This window comes from Diplotaxodon limnothrissa, linkage group LG11, assembly GCF_057381915.1.
Source record: "Diplotaxodon limnothrissa isolate DT_005_m linkage group LG11, D_limnothrissa_male_GT1.1, whole genome shotgun sequence".
NCBI classification, from domain to species: Eukaryota; Metazoa; Chordata; class Actinopteri; order Cichliformes; family Cichlidae; genus Diplotaxodon; species Diplotaxodon limnothrissa.
Window position 1 is genome coordinate 34,814,132 of NC_140606.1, and position 26,662 is coordinate 34,840,793.

Below are 26,662 nucleotides of genomic sequence, written 5' to 3' on the forward strand. Positions count from 1 at the left end.
TCCATCTTTTTTCTCTCTGTCCCTTCCCATCCACTCCCCCCACTCTCTCTCTCTCTCTGAACCTCAGAGCGCGCTATATAAAACATTCCTCCACACTCAGATATACAAACACCTCCGTTCCCACCACAGCGCCTCCGAACCCTGCGTCAGAAAAAACCCCAGTACTCACTTGAAGCGTTTGAACAGCAGACACCTGACCCTTCCTGAATGAGCTGGAGAAGACTCCTTTCTTCTCCCGCATCTCTGGACCGTCTTCTTCGCTCTTTATTTCTCCTCAAGTTTGGCAGCTGATAACGGCTCAATCAGAAGGAGATTTGTTTGTTTGTTTGCAGCAGCTGAGAAAATCAAGGACTGTTTGACATGAGGAGAGACGTTCCACAAAGAGTCATGAAGACCACATGTCTGTGGACTGCCACCGTGCTGCTGTCAGTCATCTCTCTGGTGAGTTAAATATTATTTTGATTTGACCTTTTTTAAAATTCTCACATTGTGTAATATCTCTGTGATTAATGTTTGCAGTTTTCATAAAAAGACAGTTCTACAAGTGAGTTTCAATTAAATCATCAAACAAGCTGGAATTGATCATTTTGAGGTCACGTTGCTGTCTCATAGTGTGGCCAATCTAATAATATAGTCATTTCAGACACATGTGATCTGCCTTATAGTACAGTTTTTAAGTCCCAGGATGATCAGTTTTCTAACATATCTATGCATTAACTCATTAACATCAAGATGAATTAACCAATCTCAGCATAAACACAAACTATGCAAATCCAAATCTGCATCTTGACAAATCCACCCGCACACAGTCCCGCTGGATATTTCTCCCTCAGCACTATTCATTCAATCCTTGCTTTGCATTTCCCCCCCTTTTTTTTTTCCTCCCATTTACAGATGTGGTCCAATAAGAATATATTTGGCAGTACGGCGGGGAACAGCCTGAGCCCATTATGGCAAACATACCAGAATGCTCCCAACTCAATGCCTTGACAGTTTGTGACAACCCAATTCCTTTAATCCTTGAAGAGACAGTAACCCCTCACCCGCTGATAAATCTGTCAACAAAGCAATCAAAGCAGAACAGGAGCCACTCCTCTCTCTAACAAAAATTCCATAAACTTAATCCCCACAAACTTGACTGGCCTTAAAAAGCTCCCGTGGTGTTATCTGTGTTTAATTTGCATAGTGATGGAAAGAAGTCAATTACTATTAATTATTCTCTACAACTTAATACCCATTATCGAATTGAATTCACCGTCTTGAAAACCATAAACTCAATTTCACAGCTGACTAAGCGCACTAATCATTTCACCCCTCCCACTTTTTTTGGCTTTATGGAGCCCTTCCTGCTTTAAAGGAAAACAATTCATCGATTTCAGAAGCAACAACATTAACAAACACGGATTCCCACCACCCTGTCATGATGTAAAGACAAACAATCATTAACTATGCGAGATATATGTACAACAGCATCATGGTAGTGCGAGTTGATCTCATAGCATCACTTGACAGGAGTGTGTTTTTTTCCAGACTGAGCTGCCAAATTGCTTCGCTATGCTTTAATGGGATGATCATAATTGTTTCGTACTTGGTGCATCCTAAGCTTTTGCCTGCAGCTCCTTCAACAGATTGACAGACCCATGGGAACCTCACAAACTTATTTTGGCCGCCTTTGAACCAAGTCGTGTGTGAAATAATATGATTATGCATTTTTCCTCTGGGTAAGTTGGAAAACTGGTGGCTAGATCCCCCCCTCCTTCTTCTTCAAACTGCCCCCCACCCCACCCCATCCCCCCCTTCCCACAAAATCCCGCAGTCTGTCCGCGTACAGTATTTATCCTCCTCAGAAGTCATGGTAATAATTGTGCCCTGGCCTCTCAAAGCGGTGCTGCAGTGATAGGACTCAGCTCCATCCACAGCTGCCTGTGATGTCTTGACACACTTTGTGATTTGTCATCATCTCTGACCCCCCTCAGGTAACACTTTGATATCACTGAGAGAAAACAGATCTAAACTCTTAGTGGGCGTCAAATGCCCTCAGCTGGTCCATCAGCTCAACTGCGCGGGGACCTCACAAGACGAGACAAGTTAAATTCACTGTAAATGACTATGACGACAAGCGCCCAGTTGGAAAATAATCCAAAGACAGCATCAGCACTCTAAGGACTCTTAAAGTACTCTCCCGTCTACTGTCAAACACAGAGAAGTGGTTCTAAATGGAAGATGATATTTCATAAACCAACTGGTGGGAGTCTTATGTTAGAATTGTCTGTGATTCATGGCGTCTAAAAGTTGTAAATTAGATTAAAAATAAGCTTTTATAGAGACTAGTCTCACACCTGAAAAGTCACAGGTCTGATCCTACAACATCCACATGTCCTTCAGCCAAACCCTAACCCTTTAATAGCTGCTCATATTTTAAGCTTCTCTCCATAAGAGCATCACTTTAATACCTTAAATTTAAAAAAAATAAAAATAAAGCTGCAGGGCTCCCTTTTCCAAACTTTTTTAAAAAGGACGTTCTCTAATACAACTTTATATAAAACACTCATGATCATCTTGTAATTTTCTGCTGGACTTTAACATTATTACATCACAGTCCTGATCTTCTTTCCCACCCCCCCCCCAATCTTGGGTTGGTGACCCAGCCAACAGGTCTTTGCTTTTCTTTTCTCTGATGCTCAATACTTTTACCTTTTATCACAGAAAATATTTAAATCTGAGATGACTTGAACTGCTCACAATTCAAATATGCATCACAAGTAGGGACCGGTTTGTTTTAAGGTTAGGAACTAGTCTTTTAAGGCAGGGTGAACCACAACAACCACACCTTTGATAAAAAAGGCAAATGAGTGCAAAATAAATTCCATCTTTTTGTTGTTTATTAAAATAGAATAATGATAAATCGCTATCTGTTAAGCAGCAGCTCTAATGTTGCGGCTGAACTCACAGCACCTAAGCAAGATTTAAAAGTGGAAACCCACATCTGCCATCAGGCCGGCCGCTCTCCATTCTCCCTCTGTTAAACCAGAACTGTCGTACCCACAAATCCTCCCCGCACAGCAGTCGCAGCAGCAGCCGCAGCATTCAGGTAAATGAAAACTGACACACACTTTCATTCTTCCTCACAAGGTTTTGTGTACAGCCCACCGCAGAGTCATCTGGCTCCTCCGGTAGTTCTATTAAAGGTGGAATTTGTTGGCTGTTCGGGGGTCCAGTCCCATAGAATATCCTCCGAGCTCCCGAGGGAACGGGGGGGTTGTTTATCTTCCTGTTTCAAAGAGCGGACGCCTGCGCCTTATCACAGCCTCGCCAAGAGTAGATAGCATTTAAGTTGTCCAACAGCCTGCCTATATGCTGCATCTGGCAATCAGAGTCGTTTCCTAAAGGACTTGTGCATAGCGATGCTGTTAGCGTTATCTTGTTGAGGGATTCTGCCTCATATGCCGAATCTGGGAATTATATTAACAGACAGTTAAATGGGGTTTGGGGGGGAGGGGGTGGGAGGCTCCTGCATGACAAACTGTAAAACGAAAAGTTGGGCTATGAAATAAAAGCATCTGAACGTGACTGAAAGATACAGTATCTCTGAATGGAAACACTGCATTTAATATATATTTCACAAAGAATTTTTTTTTTTACTGCAGATTTTCCTCAAGGCTTTGACTGACTTCCCTTTATATATTTAAAATATTTTTTTAGCCTCCATCAAGGGGGTTTGGAAGAAAAGCAAGGAGGGTTTAACTGGTTTAAATTATGGGAAACACAGACGCTACACAGATATTGCAGACAAAGCTTCACTCTCCTGAGTCCTCAGACTTTATGAAATTGTAGTACACAGTTAAATCTGCTGATAGGCAATATCTCTTATTTTTAGTTTTAGCTATTTTTAGATTTGACTAAAATATTTTAATAACTTTTTCAAAATTATCAACATCTTTTCCAACCATTTTCAGCTACAGTTTTAGATTTTTAGCCATCGACTTCCCTTATTTGTGTGCTGCTGGAAAATGTATCAGCAAAACCTTAAAACCTAATTTATTCAATTGTTCATCATAGTCCATTACTAATTATTATTATATAACTAACTAACTAACTAACACTGAGCTTTAAACGATTACGTCTGATATCCTGAATTATTTTTATCATTAAGAAATCCCACGCAAAGAATCACTCAAAAAACTGAAAGTTGACACATTTGGTGATGTAGTGTTTGTTTCCAGCAGCGGGATGGTGTATGTGGGGTTTGCCCAAAATAAACCTGTAGTAAGGAAGAGAGAAATGAGCCAGTGAGGCAGGATGGATTTTAATAGTTTGTGGACAGAGGACTTGTCAGTGGGATCGGTTCATTGTTGGCTTTGGTGTTTTTGCAGGATGTTGACGAGGAGGACAATGTAAAATATGGGACCCACTCTATACAAGTGTTTGCTAACAGATAGTATTATAATATATGTCATATAACAGACAGTCAATAGTCACATATTAAAATAAATAAATGCTAAATTATGTGAACATATTTTTTTTTACATACTTTACAGTTATGTAATATTTCTGTCTCAGTTGTTTTTATTTTTCATTATGAAAACTTGTTTTTAAAGGCAGAATAATTTATTGTATATATTCTGGTGATATTTGTAAATTATAGATTGTCTAAGATTTGTTTTTAGTAAATTTAACATACTTTTATCCAAAATGTTCCAATATTATTATTATTTAATTTGAAATAATACTGCTCTTTGTCTTCTTGAGGAGTAGTAGATGGTGTTACTCAGCACTACTGGGAGCAATGGTCTCATAGATTGTAAACATTAGTTATGGGTATCTTTATGATAACTACCCAGTATTGTCATTCACATATATTTTCTTGGTTTTCTGGCATTTTAAAAAGGCATTTCACAAAATTGATGTGAGATTTTCAAATTACTTTTCTTAAAAATGTTGTATTTACAAATTGATTTTAAATAGCTGAACTAATTTTATGTTCAACTATTTTATTATTCAACTAATCTTTAATATAATTTCTCTATAAAAGCTTATTTTGGTTGCAAGTCAGTCTAATGAACGTCTTTAACTTTATGTCAGACTTTAAGATTTGCAAAACCTTTGGCACAGTCCTTTGCAGCAGTCGTTTCCACATTGGGGGTGATGACCTTCTAAATGGGTGACAGCATACATCTGAAATTAAACAAAGGAAGACAAATGTGTTGATTTTTTTCAGATTTGGATTTAATTTTGTTTTTCATTCACGTAATATCTGATAGTCCTGCATTTAAATGATAATCAGTTCCTTCTGTTGATTGAAGCCACACTTGGAAACAAGCGTCTCAAGTGGCTGCCTCTTCGTTTTAGGGTTGTGAGCCACTGCTTTGCTAATAATAAACACAAGTTAAGTGCAAAATAAACTCCATCTTTAGTCATGAGCAATGTTATTTGTCATTTTGATATTTCACAGTACACAGTAGTGACAAACCAATATCTGGTAAAGCCAAAGCCATCAAAGTGTGACTGTTGACCTTTACGCTGCCATGTTTGTTTGTCTCTTTCTTCTAGTTTCGCGCTTTATTCTCTGTACTATCTCTTTCAGGCACATTCATGCATCTAGCACACACTCCCTTTGTGCCTCACTTGCATGTTTTTAAAGCCAAGGAGAGGTAAATCTTGGCCCTCCGAGTGTTGGTGCAGTCAGTCGGGGGGTTCTGGATATAAACGTTGCTTTAGTCAGGACTGCCTCTGATCTGCCTAATCTCCCCAGGCTGGATTACAGGTTGGGATCTAATCCGTGAAGTGGGGTCTCTGTGAATGTGCCTCCGAGTGCTCTAATCCAGAGACTGTCAGGTGCTTTAGATGAAAGCTAATTGCATGTCACAGTTTGGGGACCAGACATAACGCTGGTGACAACAGAGCAGAGTTTCCACAACAAGGAATTAGGTCTGACGATGACTGGGCACGCACTTCAGATGCGCTGTGTAATTTTGATAATCTTGGAAGAAAATAGTAAAGAAATCCCTCAAAAAAAAATCAGATTCCAGTGACACATCCTCTTAGAAAATTATTCATAACACGAAGTTGCAGGAAATCATGAAGCTTTTCAAAACTCACTGAGTGCAATTTAATTTCCTGGTTGAAGAAACGATAAAGATCCTAAACCCGCTTGGATTTTCATTGTTTGGAAAATATTCTTTACATTTACTCCTCAAAATTCTGCAGCAGCAGCTGCACAAGCGCACGCACACACGCACACACACGCGCACACACACGCGCGCGCGCACACACGCGCACACACACGCGCGCGCGCGCGCGCGCACACACACACACACACTCACTTTGAGTTATTAGCTAGACAGGCATTTAACCAAGCAGTTTGCTAATATCCCTTGATCTGGTTTTGGGATTCCACTGAGACTGAAACTGAGTAACTGAGAAGCACCAGTAATTACTGCACTCTGAAAATGATATTTCATTTGATCATTAGAGACTACAGTCTTTTAACAACTCAGAATAGAAAAATTAATGGGCTTTACAGTTTGGATTACTGGCCAAAGGTCATTTAGACTCAATTAATTCTTTTTCTTTACTACTGGAAGCATCTTCAAATAAATGTATGTTTAAACTGGCCTTGGTTCAAGTCTAACCAAGTCACTGGTTTTCCTTAGAGGGGAAAGCTCCAATGATTTTAGTCTTGCACTAACGTAATCCTTATTTACTTCCTGTTTATTTTTGCTCATTTATGGAGCAGCCCCTCATTTAATTCACTGTCTGAAACAAGCTACTGGCTAAATAAGGGGAACAAAACATGTGATGACAATCATACACGACTCTCTAAACATCTCAGCCTTGATATCAGAGTATCTGCAAATAAGGTGTTGATTTCTCATGTAGCTCAGTGGTGTTTTTCCACAGTTGGACCAGCTAAAAGACTTTGAAATGGTTTAAAATTGTATATACAGTATATATTTTATGTTTCTAAAGGGAGATAAATATAACATCAAAACATACTGAGCCAATCGGCCAATGATTACTGGCCACTTAACAATCAGTGTTCCCCTAATTGTTATGGCTGAGGCTGCATATCCACATAGAACTGGTAAAAATTTACACACTGCTTGCATAGCTTGAAGCAGACCTACTATGCTCATTTCTGATACACGCTACTATTCTTGGACTCTGCTAAAGTATCTTTGCGTGCTTCTCAGCTGAAAATAATAATTTACTCCCAGTTCATTCATAGTCGAAAACAAGCTGATTTAGCACCTTTCCCTTACAGGCAGTTTTATTTTGATTGGTTTTCTCTGCTGAACATTAGATGTGAACGGCAGCACCTCTGTGCACATAGAATGACCAAATAGAGCTCAACACTGAGGTTCCAGGGAAAAAAACAAAAGACATTCTCCATAGGGAGTTTGATTATGAGCCATAAGGTTATAACCATCCAAAGCAGACCTGTTACGAGGTGCAACATTGTGAAATAATAATATGTGCTTCTGTAGAAATCACAAGTCTATATGATAAGAACCTTGTTTTAATAAAAATGTATTTTATTATTTTCTGGAAAAAGAACTACCCTACCTGCAATCTTAAATTCAGACAGTGATGTCTCAGATTGGTGGAGGTCGCTGTTACCATGGAAATGTTCAACCCATGAAAGTCGGGTTGCTAAGTGAGCGCAAAACTTCTGAAACTGCAAGAGCAGTGGTTGCAGTGAGGAACAAAGCACTGTAACCCCCCACACATGCACCGCAAACTGTAGATATATATTCAAACTTACACTGTTATTAACCATACCGACGCTATAGTAAAGGATTAAACTTAAAAAGGCTGACAGTCATTCACTGTGGAATCTGGGATTTGCAGTGGGCATTGGGATGAGTAGTTCCTAAATCGTTAGAAGTAATCATGTATCTTTGTAATTATGTAATTATATCGGGCACTTTTGACTTTTGCTAAAATCAGAATTATGTTTTTATGGTCATGATTTACCTCATAACATAAAAGTCTCCTGACAGTGGAGAAAAAGTGGACAGTCACTGTTGCGCTGTATAAGAAATCCACTCTCAATGACATCATGCAGAGGTTTAAGTAGAAAAACTGCCTTTAACTGAGTGTTTTGCAGTGCTCATTTTGACAGCAAATTTTGATCTAGTTTTAGTAATTCTTTTGACTAACATCTCATTAAGTTTTATTCATAATTTAGGCATCTGAATTCATTTAGTTTTAGTCGACCAACTATCAGACGATTACTTCCAAAGTTGATTCAGTTGACAGTTTGTCATATTTTTACCCGTGAGAGCTTCTCCACACGGCTTACAAAGAGTCTTATTTTCTAAATGGGAAATGTGTCATATGTCTACTGTTCGCTTCTTCCCAAGCGTTGACATTTTGTCCCATTTTCATGAAAAACAGGAAGAATGAGAGCTACCTGTACGATTACAAAGACAGAAAAAAGAAGAGGCTGTACCGTTTCCCTGGGGCAGATCAAATGTGCGGATCAACCTCACTGCACAAGCAGATCACTTCCAAACTGGTCCCGCCTTTCTATCCGGCTTAATTTTAGTTCAGATTGGATCCCGTCTCTCCAGAATATTTTCATCTTATTTGCATTTGTCGGCAAAAGTGCCAATATAGTTTTTGTCCTCATGCATCAGTTTTTATTTAATTTATGTTTTTGTCAGAAAAAAAAAAACAACAACTTGTTGCTGAAAACTATGATGACAAGTTTTTGGTTAACAAATGTAACACTGGTGTTCAGAGCAGTGTGAAGACTGAGGTTTTGGCTCACTAGGGTTAGCTGGACATATTCTGACCTCATCAACTGAAACTTTGGTCATGCTTAATATGAAAACCCACCTTTGTAACAATAAGTATGAAAGTCTTGAATAAAAAACATTAGTGCTTTTAAACTTAACAACTGAAACAAGAGCAAACCTAGAATATTCTTAAACCAAAGAAAAAGGACTGAACTATAATGGCATAATAGACTTTACAGCTCCCTGGCTGACAGTCTGTAAGATACTATTTCACTGAACTTTTACATCCTAAGGAGCTTTATGTTTGACTATAATGGTGCCAATAAATCCTGGAAAGGAAGTCTCCCTCATCCTCACACTCACTTTATCTTTTTACAATGCATCACCACTGACAGACTTTTGTTTCCAGCAATGAAAGACAAAAAGGGCTGTTCATTAATGTGGTTTAACTGCCCCACTGCGCAGGGAAACTGCTGAAATTCAAATTTTTCTCTTCACCTTGTCACGCTAAACATCTTGCTGCGAGGTTCTTGCATTTTTCCCTTTATACTTATTAAAACTAACTAGAAGCAAAGGTCTAGCTACCTTTGAACCTCTGCTCAATATAAAGGTATTGATTTGACTCTGGAGTATCATGTTGCTTTTAAAAATTTCTCTGGCTACATTCCTTTATTCAGAGAGGCAGAAAGATCACAATGCCAGTAATGCTTCGTTCACATCAGGTCATTCATCAACAAGGCCTCTTCAAAACAACTGGAGGCCATCCTTCCAAACTCCTCCATTCTCAATCCAAGTGCATAAAATGAGCAGGAGCTTCAGAGAAAGATCTCAGCACTTGCAGTTTACTCAGAGAGTGCCGTACAAACTCCAGCTTACACTACAACAATGTCATTCAGTGAACTTTCTGAATGAGAGAAGACCTTATTTTCAGCATATTGATCGTGGGTGAAGGTACAAAATGTAAACGCTTCGACCAGATAGATCTGCTGTCACGTTCCTCGGACGGGGCTTGGACATCACTGTCACAAGCCTCTGTGGGGTGCGCGGGAAATCTTTGCTCTCTCATCTGTGTGATTGTTAGAGGAGAGAGACAGAATGAATCATCAATCATCCATTCAGGGTACATTCAGCAGGTAATAGTCTGCTGTTGCATCACGTCTGCTCCTGAGAAGCGCTTCATTCGTCTCGATGTATGACAGGAATAGCCTTAATCTTGATAAGGACATTTCACACACTGTAAGACTTTCTCACAGCGTTAAAACCGTTTTTGACAGACGTATTTGTACATGGATAATGTGCATAGATTTGTTGATATTTTCCTGCATTTGCAAAGGATATTCATTTTGATCTTGTTAGCAAGCACTCAGCACGAACACGTCTACTCGAAGCTGTTGCTAGGCAGACTGCTGATATTGGACGACTCTACGAGAACCTGGATTATACTTAATAAAAACATTTTAATATATTCCTTTAATAAAATATTTTCATAATAGCTACAGTAAGGATACTTGATTAAGGATGAAATCATAATTGTTCATTTTTCATGAACCTACCATTTATCAGACTTTTTTTTAAAGCATATTTTTAAAGCTAAATATGGGCCAACTAACACAGAACATAAGTCACATGAACTAAGTGGATAAAGAGCTCAAAAATTACGAGTTAGAGAAAGTTTATGCAGTATTGGTTTTGCAAATATTATAGAAAAGAAACTAATCAAAACAAATGGCCTAAATGTGGCCATTTGTCTTTTATTTAGGAATAATTGTACATAATATTTGCAGTTTATACGCTAAAAGATAGATACGTCAGCTGTTTATTTGTTTTTTACAATACTGTGGCCCGTACACTGCACAGTTACAGGAGCACATTTGAATAACTGCTCTGAATGTGAACACTGAATGGGATTCATTAATCACTGCAGAAGTTTTAGCCATGGTGGCCTTTTGCCAGTTACACCTCAACACTTCTCTATGCCGCACTTAGGCTACGTTCACACTGCAGGTCTTAAAGCTCAATTCCGATTTTTTGATCAAATCCGATTTTTTTGACTGCTTGTTCACACTACAAATAAAATGCGACAGCAAACGTGATCTAGTGTGAACCCTCAAAGCGGCCCGCATGCGCAAAAGAAGACGTCACACACAACGCGCTCTGTTTAGACCCAGACCAAACAATATTGTTTGACTGATGGCCCTTAATATAAAGACTTCGGACTTTACGTTTCCTAATTTTTGCTTTAAGTTATTTTGTTATTTACATAATAATGTAGATAACCTAATAATTATCCTTATTGCTGTTTTAGAGGAGCGGTGCTTCAAAGGATAGTTACAGATTTCTGTCAGAATCTGCAGATTATACAGTACAAATAAAATGTTCACGTTTCTCCAACGTTGTCTTCCCAACAGTTTCACTAACATCTACACTGGATGGCCAGGAAGCGTTCGCGATTCTTTCTCCGGCGCTGATAATTGGCGTCTGTCTTGTGTCAGTGATGTAAAAGACTGATTTAATGCGACATGACCATTCAAACAGCAGCAGTCGCTTTCTAAAACATTGGATATGTATCGGATTCAGTACCACATACGAAAGTGACCCAGATCAGATTTGAAAATATCGGATTTGTGCCGTTCACACTGTCATAGCATGATCGGATATGGGACGCATAGGGTCAAAAAAACAAACAAAAAAAAAAACAACTGATTTGATGCGCTTTTGCCTGCAGTGTGAACGCAGCCTTAGACACTGTGTACATCACACATCCACGACGAACAAAGTCTAAACACCACATAAACAAAATAATCGCAGCCGTATTGAAGTAATGAGCTGAAGTTAAACGTTAACAGTCAGTAATCAGTGGTGAGTCCAGACTAGCAGGTGTTTTTGGCAGAGGTGTACAAGCCCAACAAAGGCAGCTGGAGGAAACCATTAATGATCCTTCCACAGGTTCATCTACAGAAACCTGGATATGGTGCGATCATCTGAACCAAAGACTCTTTTTGCCATCTTGGCTGAGGTTGAAGTTAACTAAGAGCGAGTTTTGGCTTTTAGAGAGAGGTGAAAGCATTGTGCTTGATTTATAACACAAGACAAAACAAAGACTCGAAAACAAGTGAAAAAAAAAGAAGTAGTAATCACTGTGTTGTGATTATCTCCAGAAGTGTTGAAAGACAAGTTAGGGACTGAAATTAAAATCCAATTAATCCCAGCATCTGTGATTTCTACCATAAAAATCTAACTCCACCACCACCGAATGTCCACTTACTTCATATAATAGAAGCACAGAGGCTATTCTCTAATATTCAAATAATAAATTAGAAACAGTCAAAGCAGAATAAAAACTCTCCAAATAAACATCTCAAAGTGAAGAAGCACAAAGTGATCAGAAGACTCTGCTTCCAGGCTGATTCGGAGCGTTTGTTTTCAATACAAACTGTTAAAGAATTTAGAGCAACACAATAACAACTGCTGTGCTGAACAAACAGTAGATATCAATCTTCCAGGAGCTGATCAAACATGAGCCCAAAGCAGGTGAAAGCAGGATATATTTAACGCTGTACAATGCAACACAAGCGTACTGCTTCATTTTCTTTTCTTTTAGTGAGATATTTTATTTGATAGAGCCAATTTCTTATATTATAGTTAGCTTTTTATTTCATATGTTTTTTAAGTGCATTTTATTTCATTTTAGAGGTTTATTTTATCTCGTTAAATTAATTTCTTTGCTACTACACAGTTTTCTGTTTATATTATTTTTTTCCTACTCTACCTTTATTATTTTTATTTTCTTAGTAATTGTGTTTGTCCTTTTGGCTGCAGTAACATAGAAATGCAGTCAATTCAGTGATAAATAATTACAATAATCAATTCCACACCACTGCAATTAACTGCATCACTGCTTGTGCAAATACCAGACCATATTAAATAGCAGCCTATATAAACAGCTGACCACAAATCTTCAATCATAATTAAAAGAAATGTGCATATGCAGCAGCGACTGATTGCTGTATTCCAACTGAACACTGGCAATGAATGTAATATGTAGAGGGATGTTGGTCTGGTCCACCATAACTGCAGATGTCTCCCTCAGAGTATCAATTCAGGTTATAGAGAGACATAATTACAAAAAAAATCTTTTTATCTACATCCTGACCAAGTTTTTTCATCATTTCTCCACCGGTTTCTCCAACTTCTGAATATAAAAATGTCAGATAACCTCCCCCAAAATATCCCACCTATTAACAAATTCCATTCCTGATATTTACACGATTTACTAACACATGCACATTTCAACAGCAGTTCTGTAAAATTAGATGGCATTTTACCTTCAGCTGGTGCTATACCTACATGACAGTTGTAATTAAACAAGCCCTCGAACCTGACATTTGTTCATGCCCTCCAACAAGATGCATAAATGCTTTTTGTGGTGCCTTTCAAAACTCTTTGACAAGTCACTGCAGAAAATAAATCTTTCAAGGTTTAGGGACAGAGTCAGCTTTGGAAAGATTAGGAAAACATTCTAATTTGTATTAAAATTGCAATTTCGATTGGGTTTGTTTAAAGTGGGGACTGTCTCAGACTTTTGCCGTCATGGTTAAAATAGCAACAAACTATTTTCCCTCTTGCTCCTCACAGACGAAATTCATAACTCCAACCACCACTGGAGGGATTTGTCTCTAGAATGTAAAATATGTTGTTTTGGGGGATTTGCAGAAAATGACTGGTGCCTTTTTGGGAGGAAAGTCTAATTTAAATGGACATATCTCTATGGGCTGAGTCTGACTCGCTTGAAATTTTGCACATTTCCTTTCATTCACAGGAAAATGCATGCTCAGAAAAATTAAGATGGGCCAGTCTCCACTCATCACATTCCCACTGATATATAGATTCAGATGTTTTCTGTCATTTTCTGTTGTTTAAAAGACAAACACATGTAGAGAACTGTGCAGTTTCAGAGCATGTATACACAATCATACAAATACAAGTTTATCAGACCACCATCCAGTGTAAGGTTTATGCCACATCTGCCTTAAATTACCAGTTTTGGTAATTATCAAGATCATTTTTTGGTTAATCCACCTGCATGTGCAATATTGAGAGGGATACAAACTGGTGTATTCCTAGAGCAGAATTCCAGTCCCGAATAAATGGGAGGGGTGGTCAGGAAGAGCTAAAATCTGTGTCAAATCAAATATGCAGATCCATCCACTGAAGCAACCCCTTGGGAAATAAGAGCAGCCGAAAGTACCTTTTATTATATTATCCATACAAAGGGGGAAACTATCCATAGAAAACAACTTTCTTTTAGACCAGACTGTAAACCTGCTTTAAATTTTTTAATGTTGGGTTTACAGTCTATGGCAAATAAGTTGCTTTTGGAGCCAGCCTCAAGGGCCCATTACAAGAACTTAATATGCATCCATGCAAGTTATACATACTTTAACTTCAGCAAAAAAAATTGCTTAATGCTGTGTCGCAAAAGCCTATCAGGTGGGAGTTTTCTCAGGCTGTAGATTCACCTGATGCCACTGAAAATCTGATATGGAGAACAAATCTATTGTTGGCATTTGCAGGCAGAGCTACATGATTCATCAAAAGTCATTCATCAAAAAGCGATGAATGACATCCATCCATCCAACTTCTTTTGCTTATCCAACACTTTGTGTTAAATCCCAACTGATTATAGGTATGGAATGTGCTTTGGAAGGAAATAATTGTCCAATTGACGATGTCGATTTAATACGTGTGACCCCAAAACACATCAACTGCTGTATTCATATAAGTATTATGAGGCAAAACTTCACATACTTTAGAGTATGTTTGTAACATTGAGTAAAATTTTAACTAATACTCATTTTATTTAATCTTCCAGGTTGCGAGTGCTGACTCTCCAAGTTCCGACTTGAGATATAACTCAAAATCCAAAGTGAAGACCTACTGGGATGAAAGCAGCAAGGACGTGTCCATTAGCCGTCTGCTGTCTCAAAGCCTCTACGGCAAAGAGAACTTCACCTCTATGGATCTGAACTACGACGAAGGAGAGTCTTACTCTAAGCAAGAGCATTGGAAATGGCTTTACAACACCTCAGCCTCCCGTGACCCTCGATCAAGGACGAAAAGACGCCCCATCGTCAAGACTGGAAAGTTTAAGAAGATGTTCGGCTGGGGTGATTTCCATTCTAACATCAAGACGGTGAAGCTGAACCTCCTCATCACCGGCAAAATTGTGGATCACGGTAACGGCACCTTCAGCGTCTACTTTCGACACAATTCAACCGGTCAGGGCAACGTTTCCGTGGGACTTGTTCCTCCCACCAAGGCTGTGGAGTTCCAGGTCCACCAGCCGCACCAGCAGTACCACCACCATCACCAGCAGCAGCAGCAGCAGCAGACGGCCCTGGAGACCAAAGAAACCAAGCTGTTCAACTGTAGGGTGGAGTACGAAAAGGTGGAGAAAGGCACCAGGAACTCACTGTGTGCCCACGACCCCTCGCAGAGCTGCCCTCAGGAGCAGACCCAGAGCCACGTGTCCTGGCTGTGCTCCAAACCCTTCAAAGTGATCTGCATCTTCATCACCTTCTACAGCACTGACTACAAGCTGGTGCAGAAGGTGTGCCCAGACTACAACTACCACAGTGACACCCCCTACCTCCCTACGGGTTGATCACAAGACCAGACGAAGGGGGGGAAAGAAAAAAAAAAGACAGAGATAGGCTACAGGGTCCTGAGCAATTTCAGATTATATGAAAGAAAATGGAGTCAAGACATTTCCAACTTGAGATGTTGACAGGCATTATTACAAATAACCTATCCTTGTCACAAGACTGATCTTGCTCCAATGAACAAGCCTAGCCTGAGGTCATTAAGAGAGCATTTAGGGAAGCATTTATAGGCTTGCAATACTCATCTTATATGCATAGCTGCTTACATCGAAAGGAAATTCTCAAGCCAACCATAAAAATATGCTGATTGTATTTATGTAAATATCGTGGATTCCACACAAAGACCAGAGAACAATTTTATCAGTGTTTTCTCCTGCTAATTTAGTTGTTTATGTTGATGGTGTATTTCCGTCTCAATCATGCTTTCTGTCTCCTCCAATCAGTCTCTGGTAATCACTGCGAACACGTAAATGTCAATGCAAATATGAAGAATCTGTCAGTATGCATTAGAGGGCATAATGGAAAAATCAAACATATTTTGAGTGGTGTTGTTTTCTGCAGTGTGATTGTTAGAGTGAATGTACCTCTCTGATATTGTTGTTGGAATCTCGTCCATGTCCCATGCATGAACCCGAATGTGGTAAACAACTTAATAACGTCCATCTATATTTTCCTGTTATTGCAGCTGTCAAAAATAATCTTCACCAAGTCACGACACAAAGAGGGGAAAAAAAAGTATGTTCTATTTTAATTCTGTGTTGTGTGTTTAGCAGTTTTAAGGCCATGGACGGCGCTCGGTAAATGACACCAAATTGAGGGCTCTCATCAGATCAAACATAAGCAAGTAAATGTCACAATGAATAAATAAAAGTTGCACAAGATGACAGAGAAACAGAAGATCATTTTTTGTGCTTTTCTTTAAAAATAATCAAACATTACTCTGCTCTTTTTTCTCAGAACTGCATATCCATTTTAGACATTTAAGCATTGCTTTTATTTCTGGTGACTCTTTGCATCACTGACATGACAAGCAGCCAGTAGTGAGCCACAGAATTAGAGCCATAGTGCCCCTGCAGAAACCAAAAATAACCATTTGTAAACACTGGAATAATCATTTGTATCGAAAAGTGATTGATAATCGGAAAAAAGGTAGGTCAAAAGTTTGTTTAAAAATAGATCATAGAACAAGAATGCAAGAGAACATGGAAATTGTTGAGAGGAAGATTTCCTGAAGTGCATTTGAGGCTTAAGCAGAACAAAAACGCTATTAAAATGCGAGAACTGGTAAAAAGAGCTTTCCAGCTCCAGAAGAGGCAGGACATACATTAAACAGCAGGTGCTAATCACACATCCTGCGTGTCAAACGCTCGCACTTCTGGTTATCAAAAAAAAAAAAAAAGAAAAAAATTTCAGATGAGCCTAACGCTGGCTGCTAATGATATTGGATGTTCCAATTGGCTATTAAACCTTCATTACATAGATTGGAAGCCAGTGGCTCCACGTGAAGCATTTAGAGAAAATGAACACAGTATAAGTGGGAGCTCTGCAGAGTCAACACCACAGAAAGAATGAATTAAAGAGCCGATAGAAAACCTGTAAAAAAGTATGAATGTGCACCTAGGGGCACAATCACTGCTGTCTATTTAAATTCAGTGCTCTTTCACAGTGTATGCCATGGTATACGCAACGCAGTAACTGCTAATGGCAGCCTGGATGACATCCAATATGCCAACATGGGGCGAATTTTCTGACAAGGCAGGTCGAAGAATAGGGGTCTGCCTGTGGGATGAGTGAGCATAAAGAGGAATTTATGATGCGGAGGAACAAGGCTGGCAGAAATCACTGGAAGCACCTGACTCGTAAATTGAGAGCATGTTTCTGTCACTAAGAAGAAGGAATGACTAATGTGTCAGATTGCTGTTTGGGCCAGTTCTTTCATCTCAATAAAGTGACTTTGATATCTCTCCACCCCTACCCAAATGTGCCAGGGACAGTTTGTTCAGCTTCAGAGAATTAAAGCAGCACTTTCCCGAGACAATGCAGCCTCATTATGCATATAATCTTACAAGTGTAAACAGTCTGGCACAAAAGTGTTCGGTGTGAGAGCTGCTGAGAGATGGATCTGTTCCCTGACTAATGTCATCTGAGGCTAAATGCAACGTATTGTGATGCTGACTGTTTTGAAGAAATTACCGTTTCAGCCTCAATTACACGTGTATTATAATTTATCCTCCGTTTAGTATTTATCAGTAACTAAACTTGACATCGGTCAAGTGCCCGATGTGAAAGGGGTCAAACACTACTGGAGACATACTGGGTAGGTACTTGGTTTTTTGGGTTTAGGATTCAGCTGCTTTGGAAGTGTTGGGCTGTTTTTTTCCCCCCCTTCTCACATTATCCGCCTAACTTCCTTCCCAAACTCCTTTCAGTGATCATTTGCCGTTGATTACTCCCAAAGCTCATGGCCCATAAAATGGTGTTTGAGACAGCTCTTCTCTACAGTTTCCGTTCAGCTCCGTGGAGCATTCTAGCTTTTTCATCGTATTGTTCTTAATTTACTGCCCCCATCTTTACAGTCACAGCTCGCTCGAGTATTTTTTAAAGCAGGTTCGAGCATCAACATACAGGTGAAATATTTATTAGTGATGACACTCTATACTACACTATACTACAAGTGCCAACAACATTAGAAGGAGAACCTCAACAGGGAGAAGAACACAGGCGTTACAGGGTGAGCAGGAAAGATGAAAGGAAGGCAAAACTAACCTAGTTGGTTAAAATTATGATTTATGGGCAATGTGCATATGCTACATGCCACTGGATAGGGCTACAGACAGACAACACATGCTGAGAAGAAGACTTCAGTGACTCCTGTGCTATTCATAAACCGCTATAAATGATCAATGGTTTTAACCAGTATTAATAGACTGCGATGACTTCTCAGCTGGCGAGCGCAACAAGCACCAGAGTGACCATACACAACGTAGGTGATTGGCTAGGTTGCATACAATCACCTGTAGCTTTCCATCCTACAGTGGGCTTCCGTCTGAAAGAATTATGCTTTGATAGAGCACAGATTACAAATTTAATTTGGTTTCTCCAAACCAGGGGAGCATGGTGAAGCAGTGGTTAGCGCTGCTGCGTCACAGAATGAAGGTCCCAAAGAAAGAAGGCAAAAAAAAAGTCAGTCATGGTACAAGTTCCACAAAAATCAGAATCGAAACAGTGTTTAAATGGTTCTTAACCTCCAGAGACCCTAAATCTTCATAAGCAGACATCACAACCTTACATTTCATTCTGCTCAACACAGACGTGATGAATCCCTAACAAGAGTTCAGGTCTCAGGAGCTATTTGTATAGACAATGTTGCAGTCCCTAGTTTTAACTGGTAGTTACCTAGCCTGTTTTTTAGTAAACAACCAAGCCTCTCACCATTTGAATAAAGAGATTCACAGGAAGGTTTTATTGACTAGACCTAGAGTAAGGAACAAGACGACACATGGCTGTTGCAGCACACAGATTTGTGTTTGAATGCATACCAATAAAGCAAAAGTAGCACACACTAGAACAAAGCAGGTGTAGAACCTTTAACAACGGGTTATTTTGGAATTTCGTTGTTATAACCAATCCAAACAGACTTTCGATTTTCTGCTATTTCCTCCAAAAGACGTTTTCACCACTGATATGTGCAAAAACATCTACAAATTTCCTTTCGGGCAAACTAGATGCCGTATTGACTCAGTGATCATGACATGATGGGATGTGCCAGCAATAGCTCATAACATCTGCTGATATCTTTGCAATAGGTGTGGGACATAACATCATCGCTTATGACTATTTTAAACTTATTTCATTTAAAGAAGCTCATGTGTTATACCTTTAAACATTGCAGCTTTAACCAGCGATCCTTAAATTTCTCTGACAACTTTCACATAATCATCCTGGTTTGTTTGAGATTACATTCAAGCACTGAGTTGCTGCACTTAACTTTTATAGGAACTTTATGTTCTATTAACTCCTCTATTAGTAAGTTAATGAGCAGTGGGTCGGATGGAGGAGCTGGGGGGACAGGAAGACAAATTCCGTCTCTGTTTTGGAACCATTAAACCCCTAATGGATTCAAATGAAAACTAATTTTCTTCTATTTAGAAATTAGTCCAGATCAACACAACGAGATGATTTTTTTTCAGTCTTCTGCCTACAAATTATTTTGTTGCCCCAAAATTACCAAAACAAATTCATTATTGCAAGTTTAAGTATTTGATGAAAAATTTCCATTTTGTATTTTTCTTACCGAACAAACCCTGCAATGCAAAGTGCATAAACCTGCATTTTTTCTCATGGCCAGCAGGGGGCAAATCCTCTGGTTTCACATCTAATTACCTTACTGCTCACTCAGTTTATAAACTCAGTAAACACATTCCTGGTCTCAGTTTGTAGTTCCTCCTACTAGGTTCCTATTGGAGTCAAAGGAGGAGTATCTCAGTGTCCCATTTCTTGAGTGAGGGGAGAGTGGACCAGGAGATTCACAGACCAACTGGGGGAGGCATTCTCAGGGCTTTGGATGCTTCACAAATCTGTTGTGGTGAAGAAAGAATTAAGTATGAGCGCAAATTTGTCAATCATCTATGGCCACAAGCTGGGGGTAGTGACAGAAAGCTGAGCAAATGAGCAGAAATGAGTTTCCTCCAAAAGGTCATCACCCTAGCAGTAAGGTGAGGAGTTCAATCATTCAGGTGGAGTTTAGAGTACAGCTCCTGGGTAAGGCATTTGAGACATGTACTACCTGAAGGAGGGCCCAGAGCAGACCCAGGACACATTGGAGAGATTGCAGGCGATGGATGGATGGATGGATGAATGGAGAGCTATATAAATGCAAGTACATAATTACCAGACTACAATCCTGCACACCGACACAGATCCCCTCCTCTGAAGAGGACACATGCGAGATCTTCCTTTTAGTGTTCAAGTATGAACAACACAACAGCAAAGAATGTTTGAACTAAAAACTAGCTCAAAAGGCATTTCACAGTAATTCTACTAACAGGTGCAGGCTGGAGAAATGGAGGCTGAAATGCTACGAGCCTGACTGCTCATCACTGCTTCAGCAGAAGATCAGGCTGTCTGCTTAGCTGGGTTTGGCATATACTCGGCTTTAACATCACTCTGGGTTCTTCCACACTACCTTTGTGCCACTATGCTGTCTGTGCAGATTTTATAGCTTCAGTTTTCTGTCCTGGATGCAGTTTGCACTGTACCTTCACGTTACTGTCCATGGATGTAGTAAAAGCAAAAGTAATGTCCACGTATCCACTTTTTAGCTGTAGACCATTCCACTGTTTTCCCTGCATACTAACTGAAATCAGCTGATTGTGGTATAATTGTTCAGGACTGAAAGAGGGCATGTTTGAGTTTTTTCCTTTCTGTGCCCATCGTGCAGGTAAATGAAGAACCTTTGTAATGTAAGTAATGGTATAGTTTTAAATGTAATTTGATTACTGAATTCCATCCAGCAGTGTGTTGCATTACAGAAAAAACAGTGTTAGTACAGTACTGGTGACTACATTCTTCTTTTATATACCAGTCGATGATTTCTTATCTGTAATTGCAAATAGGGAGTTGTGTTACTCATTTATATAAGAACATTAATGATTTAAAACGGTCCTTAGATTTAAATAAATATATATTTGTAACAAATGTTCCTCATTTTGGAAATGAAAGCCGTTTCCTGCTTTGTATTTCAGCTTTAAAAAAAAAACATTTTCAGATCACAGATTACACCTTCATTACAGCTTAGTGAAAAAATAATTTAACAGAGAAGATGGAGAAAGCGGAGTTAAATAATTAAAATGTAAGGAACGCAGCTTTTCAGGAATTAATCTCTTGTAGACACCAATATGCACAACTAGGAGATGTTTGAGTCCTTTTCCAAGCTCTGTTTTATAAGAAATGCAAATCTGGCCATTTCTTTTGTCCATTTAACGAATTCCGTGCGTATGAATGAAACCGACAGCGTTGCAGAGCGGCAGTGTTTGGACGTCTAAGTTATCTTTGGGCCCAGATCTTCTCCCTCGGTTCAGCTATGCTGGGCCGGAGCCATCCATGCCTGCCTTCTATCCCCTAGCTCGCCCACAATCCCTGATTAATGTGGTCTGGGCGGGAGCTGTCAGAAATGGCAGAGAGAATCATGGGATTTCTCCTTCAGAGTCCCAATGACACCCAGCAGCTGCAGGAGTAAACAGATGACTAACCACTGGCCTTTTGGCAGCCTGTGGAGATTCACATGGAGGGAGGGCTGTGAACGTTGCTTTGACATTTAGGTGGATTAGAAAGTTCTTGGGTTCTGCTCTCGTGGTGTCAGAGGTGGTTGGCATAGTAATTATTTGCGTCTCGGTTTTTCTTCCGCTTGACCCCCAACCGCAGCGAAAATGTAGAGCTTCCACTTACTTACAGACGTTTGCTCAAATTAAAGCGTAAAACATCCTCATGCGCCTCATTTAAAAACAAATCACATTCTGTTTGCGTTGCTACAGGACAAAGAATAAGGAGCTTGCTTTGAAAAAAAAAAAGAGGCAAAAACAAGCAATTGTCATTTCAGATCATGTCCTTCTGCAGAATGCATTTCAAATCTGGGGCTGAAGCTGTCCTGGGGGCACAGTTTTGTGTGAGGTATTGACATATTAAAGGCTCCATCAGACAATGACTGGTGTTTTTCTTTTTTAAACCACAAATAAATTACCCTCCTCAAAACACTATTACTCCTCTGAAAATGAAAACTCACTCATTGTGAATGTCTCATATCAGGTAAAAAACTGCAGAGAATTAATTAACCTTTGTCATTTTAATTGCTTTAGTGACAGCTGTCCTTTGGTGCCGGAGCCATCCTAATGCACATACTGTGGGCTTGTCAATTACTTTCACAGTGAATAGATTAAAACGCCACAGAGGATAGAGTCATTTCATTAGTCAGAATTAATGCCCCCCAGACATAACCAGGTACGAACACTTCACCCCTAAATATGCAGGAAAATGAACAATACTATTAAGCCCATATGAATCGAATGAATTGTGGCAACATGAAATTAAGTTTACGCTCTATTTAATTCTGTCCCACTGCTTATAATACATTTGCTGTATTGTTTCTTTTTTTTTCCTTTGAAAAGGAATAAAAATTTAGAATACTTTTAATAGACCACCTCACACACCTAAAATGTAGGACACCTATGTGCCGCAGTTAATTGCTCTAATGGATGTTAGCATCATAGCCCTGTCAGTTCTTACCTCAGTGGATAATGGCTGACAGCAGCAGCAGCAGCCGCGACTGTCTAATTCTCCCATTTTGCTCTTTGCGCATCTATGATCTAATGCCGCTGAGCTCATCATGAATCTGAAAGAAATTAGGCTGCTTTCAAATGTCTGTCTGCTGGGTGTCTGCTTTCAACACCAAATGTCTCCCAAGTCTCCAACCTTTTATCCCATTAGATAAGACAAGAGTCATTTTCACACTTAACCAGAACGCTAAGCCCTCCTTTCATGTATTGTCATGATTTTCACACTCGCATGCACAAAGAGTGATGGGAAAGTTCTCATTATGTTACAGTGGATGCAAAAAGATACATAAAATCAGTTACAGAATTACAACACCTGATGAATCTTTATATTGGATTCAGTCACTGTGGGGTTTAGTTTACCTGTGTTTGAAAATCAACTAGCATCAAAGACAACTAGCTGTTTTGCCCAGTATTAGGGTTTTTTTTTTATTATTAATATTAAAATTATAGGACGGTGAATGCCAGTATGAGTTTAATGCATATGAAATATATTGAAAATAACCAGCTTGAATGGTAACATTAAAAAGCTGGATCAAAACACTCCACTGGGGTCCCAAAGATTTCTATACGTGTGCCAGAAACCATATATAACATTTCTTCTGTTAGTAATTTTTTCCCTTTTAAAGTGAAAATCACAGAGAGGGGATGGATTAGACTGAGAAGCGCGCTGCATACTCATATGAAAGTGACTCAAGCACGAGCTTGTCACAAAGAATATCGTTTTATTGTCTGTTTGAGTCTAAACGAGGCCATAATTTACAAAATGAACATCATACTGCACTAAAAAGACTTCAAAATAGCTTTCGAGTAAGTTGACTCATTAAGAAAGTGTTTATTGAGATCAGCTGAGCAGCAGTTTTCCTTTAGTGCTTATTGACTTCAACACCAAGTCAAGCGACCCTCTGAACTGAGAGAGCAGGAATCGGATCAATTAATCATTTCATCTGCGTGCAGGACAGAAAGTAGCAATTATTTTGGGGGGTTACATTTAATTAACCAAATATTCATTTAGTTTCAGCTGAAAAATCAGGGCATAAAATACCATGTTGTAGCTGATAACAGCGTCTACAAGGTGCTCGTTTTGACACATTTATAACACTGAAGAAAAGATTTGGTAATCAGAAATCTTGATTCTCTTTCTGTAAGTGTTCAGATGCGACTAAAATCAAGATTTTATTTATTTAAATATGTGCAATCAAATATGCAGAAAAGGGCTTCGTGCTTTATAAACAGATCCACAATTCATAAAATAATTATTTAAACGTAGATTAATTAAACAAAAACAAAAAAACAAAAAAAAAAGACTTATTCTCCCCATTTAACCTTTAAAGGTGACTGAAATTTGATTAGCTGGTTTTACTTAAAATGTCTAATTAAGAGTGACAAGTTGGACTTTTTTATCTTAAGCATGCTGTAAGGAGAATAAGTTACATGAACTCAGTATTGTATAACAACGCAAAGGATAAAATGTAATTAACACAACCGAAGGCATGCACTTTATGCCCATATATTTCATGCAATTTTATGATCTGTGTACTTTAGAAACAGAGCTCTCAGTTCGAGTCTCCTTCCTGTTACTTGTGCACCTTCCAATAACAGAAACGCTGATTTTATTAATATGTTAACATTAACACAAACCCGGTGATTGTTCATTTTTTGACCTAGCTAAACCTTTACATTACAAACTACAGACACGATAATCAAAGTCTAATCCAAGTCTAAGCACAAAATAAGTGAAATAATTATCACAACACTGTCTGAAGGCTCTGAGGTTAAATATTAAAAGTCCCATGAATATTTACACTTCCCATTTCAGCTTGTCAACAATAGCTTATTAAATGAAACAAGTACACACAACTATACTTCTCAGATTACCAACAAAGGCAACAGTGTTGGTTTTGCCATTTCATTATTTTACTGTCGGGTCATTTAAAAAAAAAAAAAAAAAAAAAAAAAAACATACAGTAGGTTAGTAGGATTTGATCTGTCAGACTCTAAACACTTCTCAAATTACAATAATTTTGTGACACTTTCAAGGTAAAATTGAGCTTTGTGTCCAAAATTAATAATTTAATTAGCATTATTTTTAAAACTTGTAACTTGTCAATCCTATCACCAATCCTAAATCTTGCCCTCTTCTCTCTGTCAATTAGGCCTGTCAATTAGGCCTCACAAAGTGAGTTTCATTTTGTGTTCAAATAAGACTCCCAAGTTATTTTAACTCACCAGATGTCATTTTTCTAATGACCTCTGCAAAATCTAACTTCTTTTTGCAACCAGAGAAGATGCCCTCTGCTGGCCATTAGAAAAAAGAAATGCAGGTTCAAAGCTTTTCTGTGTTGGCTTCAATTTTCAGAGCCAAAAGCTAAGTCTATCTTTTATATACAGTCTATGGCTAACACCCAAATTTAGAGATAACTCAGTATAAATAGGTAAAACTAGCATGAATTAATACGTTTACCTAAATTTTACGCGTTTCATTTTTTTCCCCTTTCTCCATTTATTTTATTAGGGCCCAGTCACACAGGTCTGGAGACCAGCTGGCACCTCCTGGTAACACATAGACCACTAAGGAAAAATGTGTATGCAAAAACTGTTTGGCGAGTAAATGCTGAATATTGCTGACAGCTGAAAAAGGTCACAAAGGTATATACAGAACTGAAAACCAATTACTTTGTTCACCAGCAGATCGGGATGGTTACTCGTATTTTTTATGAAAGACTGACTTGTCTGCAGACATTCGCCAGCTTCTCGAGCAGTAGTGATTATGTGCAAGTGTGACGCAAACTGGGAAAGGAAAAACCATCACCTTAATAATAAAAGTTGCTTCTTTTGAAATGTTCTGGTTGAAGTGTTAAGAGTTATCAACCAACCACTGTTAAGTCTTCCTGAAGGGAATGGTCTCCTCTTTCTGATTTCGCTCGCATTTTTCACAGTTTTACTGCTGCTCAAGTTGGCAGGCAACTTCACATCTTTTGTGCAAGCTACAGGGAACGAGCCAGTAGCAGATTACCTCCGCAAGGATGGTGCAGTAGCCATCTTTGGCAGCAACCACTCAGGGAAAAAATATTTTCTCCAGTGGTTGACAGGGGGTCACCAACTAGTCTGTAGGCAAGTGTGACTGATGGGGCAAAACTTTGTAGGAATACATCAAAAACTGATTTACAAAATTTTTAAAAAGCATTGCATTAGTGCTCCTCTGACTACAGAGTCTTATAGTGAAGTTATTAGAGCTCCAGACATTACTGCTCATCAGGTTTCTTATCATGTTAACATTTTTCAGATGGTGGAGGTGAGGTTTATCGAACCTGACACAGTCAAGTACCGATCTCAAAGATGTGTTTGCTTTTCAAAATGACACAAGATATAAGAGGATTACAGAGCTCATGAATATGCCCCGTTTCTATCCTCTGATTTATCACTTTTTTCTCTTTATCAGAAATGCTCATCTCCATCCATAACAGCCTGCCACACCACACAAAGGCCGATGCTCTCGTGCCTGAATAGTTTAGATTCAATTTCAGTTAAGAAGAGAAGAAAAGTTAAAAGTGTATTTGATCTTGTCAACGTTTTCGCGTGTGTCTGTGTGACGACTGTGCCCCCAACAATTCACAAACAGCTACCCCTCAGAGGAAACGAGCAACTGGTTGAAAATCTATTTTTATGATACACAACGTTTACTGAAACAACAGCAAGAAGACGCGATGATTGGTGAATATCACCCTGTCAAAAACATCACTGAAGAACAGAGATAGGTAACGCTATTTATAATAGGCAAGACACAATGAAAAGAACAAACCGATCATTTTCTCCATCATTTACATCTCCAGAAGGGAAGAGAAAACCATAAAGGTATTACACAGCATCTGGTTATGTATCAAACCGTCAAGGCTTTGCAGACAGCATTAATTTTAAGTTCTCATAC

General features: G+C 38.9%; 1 protein-coding gene across 1 annotated transcript; it reads left to right on the plus strand.

Moving 5' to 3' along the window:
* Nucleotides 1-360: 360 nt before the first annotated feature.
* On the plus strand, nucleotides 361-15,408 carry LOC146623343 (neurexophilin-1). Its single transcript, XM_085365890.1, has 2 exons — nucleotides 361-441; nucleotides 14,617-15,408. Exons 1-2 carry the CDS (start codon nucleotides 361-363, stop codon nucleotides 15,406-15,408), a joined length of 873 nt encoding a protein of 290 aa, XP_085222016.1.
* Nucleotides 15,409-26,662: the final 11,254 nt, after the last annotated feature.

Coding starts and splice junctions, on each gene's coding strand:
- LOC146623343 (XM_085365890.1), top strand. CDS start 361: ATGAGGAGAGACGTTCCACAAAGAGTCATGAAGACCACATGTCTGTGG. Junction 442..14,616: donor TGCTGTCAGTCATCTCTCTG/GTGAGTTAAATA, acceptor TTAATCTTCCAG/GTTGCGAGTGCTGACTCTCC.